We start from the raw sequence: 9,843 nt of genomic DNA on the forward strand, positions 1-9,843 counted from the left end.
TCTTCCTGTTAAAAGGGAGTTTTTCCTTCCCACTGTCGCCAAAGTGCTTGCTCATAGGGGGTCATATGATTGTTGGGTTTTTCTCTGTACCTATGAAGCGCCTTGAGGCGACTTTTGTTGTGATTTGACGCTATATAAATAAAATTGAATTGAATTGTCCCATGTAAAGATATAACAAAATATTTACAAAAATTTGAGGGGTGTACTCACTTTTGTGTGTATGTAGGAACAGCTACGATACAACTAGGATCCTCAAGCTCCCAGGCCTCTGGTAGACACCCCAAATCGCCACCAAAAATTGTAGTGACCCCTTTTCTCTGTCTTCAGGTAATTCTGATAATTCTGATGAAAGTCTCCAGTGTTCTCAGCCTCACATGTCATCAAGCAGAGTATCAGATAGGAAATGAATGCTGTCCGAAGTGCCTTGCAGGTAAGAACCAACTGAATGACGAATGCATGTGTTTTCTAAGCACGCAACTTAGACACAATAAAAAAAAAGCAAGCTTGAAATGAATTTGTTGCTTTTGATTTCATCAGGGAGTCGAGTGAAAATGCACTGTAATGAGTATAGAAGTACGTCATGTCTGCCATGCATGGATGGAACCTTCACTGATCAACCTAATGGCCTGGAGCGATGTATTCCCTGTACAAACTGTGACTCAGGTAGATTAATTTCACTGGGCTTAACTATGTTTTATGTTATAGTAGTTTAAAATCAAATTAAAACATTAAGGGAGGTCTTTCTCCACGATTTCTTTAATTTAAGATGATCATGTTTTCACATTTCGTAAAGACGACATAATGACCAAATATATTTTCAGCAAAAAAACAATAAACTCTGAGCTCCAGTGTCTCTTCACAAACACATGAAACATGTTGAGTATGTTCTTTTTATGTTGGTAGCTCTTGGTCTGAGGGTAAACAAGCAGTGTACAACAACATCAGATACAGTCTGTGAACCACTGGAGGGATTCCACTGTGTTTCTTTTGTAAGACTCAGCTGTGACATAGCGCAGAAACACAAACGCTGTAAACCAGGACAGTACATCAGTCAGAAAGGTAGGTTTGTGTTTTATAGAATATTGTTATTATCATTGTAACGCAGAATTTGTACAGCAAAATTAAGTCTAAAGTCAACAGTGCAAACATCAGTCGCCATATAAAAACATCACCACTGGGGTAAGTGCTATTGGGCAGTAGTGACTGAGTCTGGTACAGACTGGTTTCTCAGACAGAGGATATAGAGACTGGTTGAAAATCCCAGCTGGTCTGTGCAGTCCTTCAGCACAGGTCCAGGACCACCATTGGGTCCTGCAGATTTTCTCCCATTTATTTATAACTTAACTGTTGTTACGGTCCAGATGACCCTCGATCCTTCTCCTGTAGCCCACCTTAGATGAGACCTTTTTTCAGGTTGACTTGGACCATGCTGAGGAGACCTGTATTATCAGACCTGAAGATGGTGTCCTTTCTTTCAGGAGGTGCAGGATCTCCCTGCACCTCAAAGGCTTCTGATTTCTTTATTTAACATAAGACAGCGTCAGTGAAAGTTCCCATGTCTGACAGTATCCCAGTTAGTTCTGTTGAAGCAGTCATCCAGCTGTTGAGAGGCTCCATCAGACCAGCTTTTAATGGTTCTGCTGGAGATGAGAGCTGTTCTCCTCAGACGGTGTAAACAGGGATGTGTGGTCAGACAGGCCCAGGCGGTCTAGCCGTATAACCTAGCTTGATGTTCGAGTAGCTCTAGTCCATTGTGTTTGCTGCTGTGGTTGTTAATGACAGTCTTCCTCCCCTGCTCTTACCAGAGTCACTGGTTCATGTCACTGTGTGGCAATGGGGAGATATAGAGTTTAAGTTCAACTTTTCAAGTTTTACTTCTGTATGGTTCCCTATAATTTGTAGATTCTTAAAAAATAAAATTAAAAAAATCTTTGCAGATTAGATGAAGATATTTTATATAATTTTATGACATGAAGATGTCAAACTGTACCAGTTTTTTTTTAAATTTAGTACACTGAGCAGCCCAGAGGCCTGTTGGACAAGGACCTGTGGTACAACAGAGAGATGTTTGGACTCAGTGTGAGAGATATCACAGAGAGTGAAGTTCAGATAAACATGAAAATACCAGCAAGTCCAGATGTTCTTGATTGAGTCTTTGTGTTGCTGTTAGTTTGCACAGCAAAGCTTCTTGGTGTGTTTGAGGACAGAATTCCACACTGATCCACACATGTCGTTGTTGTCATCAGGAACCGCCTCCACAGACACTGAGTGCTCTGACTGCAGCAGTGGAACATTTTCAAATGGAACATTTCACTCCTGTCAGCCACACACACAGTAAGTGAAGCTTCAGAGACACATGTGCAACATCTGTACATGTCCCCTAACAGTGTCTCTCTGTCCTTCCAGATGTCACCTATTCAACCTTCAGCTGGTAACAGCAGGCACATCTGCAGCTGACGCTCAGTGTGGAGAACACAGTTTTAATGTGGGAGCAGCTGTTGGTGTAGCTGTGTGTGTTTTAATTGTAATTACTGGAGGAGGGGGATTATTATTATGGCACTTAAAAAAGAGGGCTCCGTCTAACAGGTGAGGATGACAGAACAATGGAAATGTTTAATTTACTGCATCATCATGTTTTCTGACACTGATATAATTTTCACTGCTTTGGTTACAGACCACCAATCAAAGAACAAGGTATGTTTGTGTCTCTTTCTCCATGTTCACTGCATCACATTGATTTATATAATAAGGTTTTTTTTGTTTTTAAATTTCATTAAAAAAGGCACAGATGGGGAGCGTTTAGCGATGGCATCATCAGAAGGTAGGACAGTGAGCTGTTCACTGACTGAGCTGCACTGATGTCTCTACAGATGTACCAGAGTGTGTTTATTAAACAGAAGCCTTTTCATATGTCTCCCACAAATGTGCAGGTGATAAAAGAGCAAATGCAGACCATAATGAAGGAATCCCTCTGTGAGCCATCTACTTCTTTCTGTGCTGTTTCATGTGTTGTGGAGAAAAAAGTGATCCAGCTACCTCATAAAACACTGTAGCAGACTTGCATCACATCCTCCCTCCACCACCAGTCCACCAATACTATGATGATCTTTTGTGGGGCCATCTTAAAAGATATAAAACACATAAACAATTACAAGAACTTATGTACTGGTCTGAAATGAGTCTGAATGTGTACAACGCAGTTGTACAAACTGTAGAGATTACCTGGAAAGCTCCAACAAACTTTGTTCAGCAGGCCTGCAGAAGTCCTAGGAGAAAACCTCATGGGACCCCTTACCTACAGTGTCGGTGGAAACCTGTATTTAATAGTCTTAACAGGCTGGAGGGGACTGTTATCGCTTTATAAAGTGTCAGCAGAAACCAAAGCTCACATCCTAACCAGAGAAATACTCCCCTGCTGGGTTATACCAGCTTACATCCTCTTAGACCGGGACCAACTGTTCATATCCTCGGAGTCTAAAGAATCCTGCAGACTGTGGAATCTTCAGCTGAATCCTCCATGTCATCCTGAAACCAAACTGACTGAAAGGTAAGTAAATATGTGATTTCCACGTGTGTGATGTGAGCAGGAGGTGAAGCTGCTGTTGTACAAGATATGAAGTTTAGATGTTGTTGTTCCACTCTGTGTGTTTCTGTATTGTTGATATTTAATGTTTTACTTTCTAAAGTCAGACAGCAAATAAAATGACAGTTACAGTTCAGTATGCAGTGATTTCACACACAGGATGAGTGTTTGTGTTGTGAGTCAGTAACAGTCTAAAAACAGTGTTCAGCTGCTCTGATGGAAGATGGCTATAAAATGGACTCTCATTATATACGGGACACACATGGACAAGATGAAGTCCATCAGTATTGTGTGGTTGTGTTTATGCAGCTCACATCAAATTATTACTAAATGTTTCCTTCTTATTGTTCCAGTGTTGTTCCTCTGGGGTCAGATCTTCATGAAGCAGTCAGGTTCTTTGTGAGTCTATTCTGTGCAGCAGCAGAGAGAGAGAGCAGCAGACAGGAGAGACGATACTGGAGCTGTTATCATCAGTGTGCACATACAAACGTTCCCTGTTTATGAGATATACATGGGATATTATTATAGGAAATATCAGTGACTTCCTGCTGGATCTGTACTCTGATGTGAAGAACTGTGAAACTAGAACAGGCTTGAGTGTCCTTCCATCATTACAGTCAGTTTTACAATCAGTTCCTGCAGTCTGGTTCATAAAGCTCTCAGAGAGAAAGACCTCCATCCTCCTGGAAGTGCTGAAACTCCAACCAGAGAAGAAACAAGTGGAGCTGAAACTTTGCATGATATATGGAAGAAAAACACAAAACTGGATCTGCTGATAGCTTCATCATTCCCTGCAGTTCAGATCCTGCACTTCTTACAGTGACACCTTTACCTAAAAACACTCAATAATAACAAAATGTTTTTTATGCTTCTTATTAAAACCTGACTTGATTACAAAGACTTGATCAGGTCTGAACCTTTCCCCTTAACCAGCAGCAGCAGTGCTGTGATTTCTGAGAAATATAAAAACTGTTGCAATTGTAAAACTTTACTACTTTACTTCTGTCAGTCTGTCCCAGGGCAGCTGTGGCTACAACTGTAGCTTGCCTCCACCAGTGTGTGAATGTGTGTGTGTGAATGGGTGGATGACTGGGTGTGTAAAGCGCTTTGGGGTCCCTAGGCGGGACTAGTAAAAGCGCTATACAAATACAGGCCATTTACCATTTACTTAACAACTTTGTGACTTGTAAATGTTTAGGTTTAATAAATAATTGTGTATCTCCTCCTGTATTACTGATCGCTATATACATATACAGTATACATATATACTGCTTGCCTCCTCCCAGACTGAGACGTGACTTCCTGGAAAAAATTGCTGAACTTTTCTCCAAAATGACAACATTTGACTGCATTTAGGTGATTTTAACACGCACACTGACAGTAACAGCTCTGACAACGGACAATTCACCACTTTATTAACATGTTTTAATTTTAAGCAGCATGTGACAGAACCCAGCCAAACAACAGGTCACAGCCTCGATCTGATTGTTTCCAGAGGCCTCAGTGTCCCACTTACAAATGTTTTACACGTCTCGCATCATTATTTCATATTTTCAGAAATGTTCTTCTTCTGTCAAAACAAATACAAACAGATTTATCAGTAAGAGTCATGTCAGTGCCAGCACAGCTAACACATTCACCTGTGAGTGTTCAGGTTTCATTAGCATTATTGTTTTTATATGATGAAATGATCGGCAACTGCTCCAATACAAGTTCTCTAATTATATTGTTCCTATTATTTCCTATTTATTGTTGATATGGCAACATATTAATGTATGTAGAACAACAAAAGCAGCCTGGATGTGATTTATGAATAACTGATTTCTTGTTTTGTTTCTGACAAATGCGCCGTTTTTGCTTTTGTTGCATGAACAAACTGGTTATGTGTTAGGTTAGTGTGAGCTTTGACTTCACTTCCATCCTGCGTGTGCTTTGGATGTATCTGAGCTGACAAAGGTCCAATCTTGCATGTCAGGGCAGAAAGGATTCATTTACATACTTGGGTTTATTGAACAGTCACAGTTTGTGAAAGTGTTTCTCTCCTCAGTGTGGAGCAGACACAGTGGACAGGAATGCATCCAGCTGTGTTTCCTGCATCCTCCAGTCTGGATCGTCCTGCAGTCACAGTGAAGGTGTTCAATCCACAGTCTGCAGCACAGAACTGAATGAAGCACAAGCTTGAAGAAATTCAATGAAGAGTTTATGTTTATAATGCTGTGAGTGTGAATGCTTGTCTGTCTGTGTGAGTTAACCCTGTAACAGACTGCCAACCTGTCCACGTGTTACTCCACAGAGTAACTCTGGTGAACAGAGCAGAGTGGATGGGTTAGTCTGTTTTTCATCTTGTCGTGATCAAAACGATGTACCATTAAACATGAATGTGTTTACTGTCTATACTCTGTACAGTAGAGCAGAGGCCTGGCAAAGACTCCTGGTGATGTCTGAAATATGAAGAAGGGGAGGGACGTCAAGCTTTACTTATAACTATATTTTAAAACTGTTCACAGTTTCCTTGCTGATCAGGACCTCCTCCATGCCCACTCATACTATTCCAGTGTTATTAAGTGATAGTTCAGCTGGTTACTGATGCTTGTTTTGCACTATCTGGATAGTCAAAGGAGCTTGCAAAGAAAGTTTATATCTGGGACTCTCCACCATTTGACCTTAGAACTGAAGAAGCTTCTCGGATGAGAGGTGAAACGTCTTCAAGCAACTTAAAGAAGTCCAGACGCTTTTCTTTGCAAGCTCCTTTGACTACGATGACCTGGATGACTGAGAACCTTCACAGACACTATCTGGATAGATTTTATTTACAATGGCTACACCCACCAAAGGGCATTTTATGTCAATTAACAGAAACCTCGTATATAAAAGTGCTCTGGAACAAGGTGGGAGCTCGGCACAGCGTTCACATCCCCAAAAAAGAGTGTTCAACAATGAACAGTCCCTATTCACCGTTTCAGTTTAACTCCCGGGCCGCCCCACGAATCAACCAATCAACATTCAGCAATCGTTTCCGGTACAACGGGAAGTCTGTGGGGTGAAGGCACGGGGAGCGCATCTCGGTGAGTAAAACTACCCCCTCTGTCCTACCGGAATAGTGCACCTTCAGACAGCACGACATCGCTAATGCTGGGCTTACACTGTGCGATGTTTGGCCCATTTTGAGCCGATTTTTGAGTCGCGCGACCGTTTTGGCGATCGGCCCGATTTTGGCCTTCGTCGTGCATCGTGTAGTATATGTGGGGTAACGAGAAGCGATTAACACCTCACGACCAGCTCCCGATCATCAATCGCTTGGTCGTGAGGATTTCAAACCTTTTTGATTTCAAACAGGATTTCAAAACTGTTTGAAATCCTCGCGACCGTCGTGAGGGTGTCACCGCAGTTTCTCACACTGCGCACGCACAAACAAATGTCAGCGAAAAAGACCGCAGCACGTCAGTGCAGCGTGTGATCTGGACACAAGCGATGGAGGCACCTGTAGAACTTCGGAAAGCTCATCTGAGCCTTTTCAATGTGGCCTCACAAAATTATCACAACCGTGAAAATAGTTGGATAGACATTGCTGCTCAATCACAGCTGCCTGACCAATGTTTTTCATTAGCAATTTAGCAAAGTTGATGGTGGCGGTGTGTGTCTGTGTGTGAAAGACCGAGCAAGCAACAGAATTTCTGCTATAACCTTCATTTTATGGACGCACAGTGTGAGCACTCAGGTCGCATCAGAGCATCGAGCCGTATAGTGTGAGGCCCTGTATCGTGACCTACGAACTTGTAACCTCTGCGAGTCAATCGTGCAGTTTGAGCAGAAGCTGAACGTAGACATGCGGAAGTAGCTACGTGTCCTTGTTTTTTGTTAAGATAAGATAACCTTTATTAGTCCCACACGTGGGAAATTTGTTTTGTCACAGCAGGAAGTGGACAGTGCAAGTTATTTAGCAAAAATTAGAATACAATAAGAATAAATACAGTACACAACTGTACAGAATATAATAAAATGAAATACTATATAGGCTATAGTAGAATAAAATATACAGTAGGATAAAAAATAGAATACAAATTCTATATACAACTGAGTAAAAATACAACGATGCCAGAAAAGAGTATTGCACTTAGTGTTATTGCACATATATGGATATGTGTGTTTGATCAGTTGGAGTCTTTGTTGTACAGTCTGACAGCAGTGGGAAGGAAATAGGGCTGTTCGATATAACGATATATATCGGATGACGATATAAAAAGTCTATCGTTTCATTTTACACTATCATTTGTTTGGTGGTGTCGCAAAATAAATTGTTTACGGCAATATTTTTTCATCGTTTTGATGGTGAGTGTAGTGACTATATTAATTTCTTAAAGTTCTCTCTTTCTCTTATATTTTATATAACCACACTATGGACGGACAAGCGCCTGTTTTTACGCGTTGTGGTTAGCAACAACAACGGTAACAGCATCGCGTGTCCGCTTGTTTATGTTCCACATAAACCTTTCACAATAAAGCTCAAGATCCTGTTGAGACTTTTCAAAATAAACTGAATCACGTGAAAGAGCAGATTATTTACGGATGAGAATTAAAAAAAAGAGCTGCCAGGTGCTAAAAAATAAACCTTAGACTCAAATGTTAGAACAGGCTTTTCCCCGCAGCACGCCGTGTAATAAATACAAAGAATACGGCGGCTGTTACAACTTATGTCATGCATTGGTTAAAACACTCAACTCCAGCTACATGACGCGCAGCTGGAAACACTTCCCGCAAGACGAGCTGCCCAAGATTCACAGAATTTACAGAAAATGTTACATTTTTGTGATTTATATCGTTATAAATTCTTATATCGGGATATGAGATTTTGGTCATATACCTGCGAAATCTTTCCGTCCCACACCATGGGTGCTGCAGCCTGCCACTGAAGGAGCTGCTCAGTGCTTTCAGAGTCTCCTGCATGGGGTGGGAGATGTTGTCCATCAGGGATGATAGCTTAACCACCATTCTCCTGTCACTCACCACCTCCACTGGGTCCAGAGGGCATCCTAGAACATCCCTTCTGATCAGCCTGTTCAGTCTCTTCCTGTTCCCAGCAGAGATGCTGCCACCCCAGCAGACCACACCGTAAAAGATAGCTGAGGCCACCACAGAGTCATAGAAGGTCTTCAGGAGTGGGCCCTCCACTCCAAACGACCTGAGTCTCCACAGTAGTTACAGCCTGCTCTGCCCTTTCCTGTAGAGGGCATCTGAATTATGAGTCCAGTCCAGTTTGTTTTTCAGATGAACACCAAGGTACCTGTAGCTGTCCACAGCCTTGATGTCCATCCCTTGGATGTTCAGTGGTAGCAGTTGAGGATGTTTGTGCCTGCGGAAGCCTACCACCAGCTCCTTGGTTTTACTGGTGTTCATCTGGAGGTAGTTCTGCTGGCACCAATCTACAAAGTTTTGGGTCAGTCCTCTGTACTCCTTGTCGTCCCCATCAGTGATGAGGCTGACTATTGCAGAGTCATCAGAGAACTTATTTAAACCACAAAATGGGAGCGTTCAAGTGTTTGTCCTACCTCCTTTTCCTAGCGTCCTTTCCTTCACCTGGATTGAAACGTGATCGGGATTAAGGATGGAGAGGTGATTGGAGGAGATGCTGGAGAAAACGCTGTCCTATTATTCATAGCGACCTTTGCGTACTCTAATGCTCCATTCATAGTTGACATTCTCTCAATGTGAAGTCATCTGATAAGACTGCAGTACAGTCTGGACTTATGTACTGAATAACTTATTTTGTGATGAGCTGATAGATAGCTGTACACAACTATACTGACATACATATGCAATTATCACGGACTGTAACATGCATGTGTGGAACAAACATTATATCCATGTTAGAGTGCTGACTGTGGTTTTATGAATGTCCTCGCTGTAAAAGAGCTTTCAACCTCTGGTTCATGCAAATACATGTCAGTATTTGACATTTCACCTTTCATGTCCAAAGTTACCTTGGATATGAAATGCAAAATATGCAAAGTTCAAATGTTTGCAATAAATTCAAACCATAAAGAAGCCTCTGACTGGACTTGTGTGACATAAAGTGTCACCACCATCAGCTCAACAGTTTACCTGAAGGTTTACCTACATATTGTTTGTTCTGTCAGGTGTGATTGTGTAACATGTTAATTTGTGTTTCAAGGTTCAAGGTTCTTTATTTGTCACATGCATAGTTATACAAGTATAACACACAGTGAAATGTAGCCTGACACGCTCCTCGACATGTGCAAAAA

The 9,843-nt window shown here is 41.6% G+C and overlaps 2 protein-coding genes across 4 annotated transcripts in view; both read left to right on the forward strand.

Annotated features, from left to right (window-relative positions):
• LOC102208844 (tumor necrosis factor receptor superfamily member 14-like) overlaps window positions 1–4,632 on the forward strand; it is a 60,320-nt gene extending 55,688 nt beyond the window's left edge. For all 3 annotated transcript variants that reach the window (XM_005748441.1, XM_005748440.1, XM_005748442.1), the window contains 9 exons: window positions 328–430; window positions 538–663; window positions 904–1,059; window positions 2,247–2,334; window positions 2,407–2,586; window positions 2,675–2,694; window positions 2,783–2,821; window positions 2,931–3,547; window positions 3,937–4,632. In XM_005748441.1, the coding sequence (XP_005748498.1) occupies window positions 328–430; window positions 538–663; window positions 904–1,059; window positions 2,247–2,334; window positions 2,407–2,586; window positions 2,675–2,694; window positions 2,783–2,821; window positions 2,931–2,977 (759 nt within the window). In that variant the 3' untranslated portion in view covers window positions 2,978–3,547; window positions 3,937–4,632. The remainder of the gene's footprint in view (window positions 1–327; window positions 431–537; window positions 664–903; window positions 1,060–2,246; window positions 2,335–2,406; window positions 2,587–2,674; window positions 2,695–2,782; window positions 2,822–2,930; window positions 3,548–3,936) is intronic.
• Window positions 4,633–6,571: 1,939 nt separating this feature from the next.
• Window positions 6,572–9,843, forward strand: part of LOC102209707 (tumor necrosis factor receptor superfamily member 14) — a 13,080-nt gene continuing 9,808 nt past the window's right edge. Inside the window, exon 1 of the mRNA XM_005748444.1 lies at window positions 6,572–6,648. The gene's annotated coding sequence lies outside the window, so the exon portion shown is untranslated. The remainder of the gene's footprint in view (window positions 6,649–9,843) is intronic.

Source organism: Pundamilia nyererei, unplaced genomic scaffold (genome assembly GCF_000239375.1).
Source record: "Pundamilia nyererei isolate P.nyererei 1_Seehausen unplaced genomic scaffold, PunNye1.0 scaffold00222, whole genome shotgun sequence".
Lineage (NCBI taxonomy): Eukaryota > Metazoa > Chordata > Actinopteri > Cichliformes > Cichlidae > Pundamilia > Pundamilia nyererei.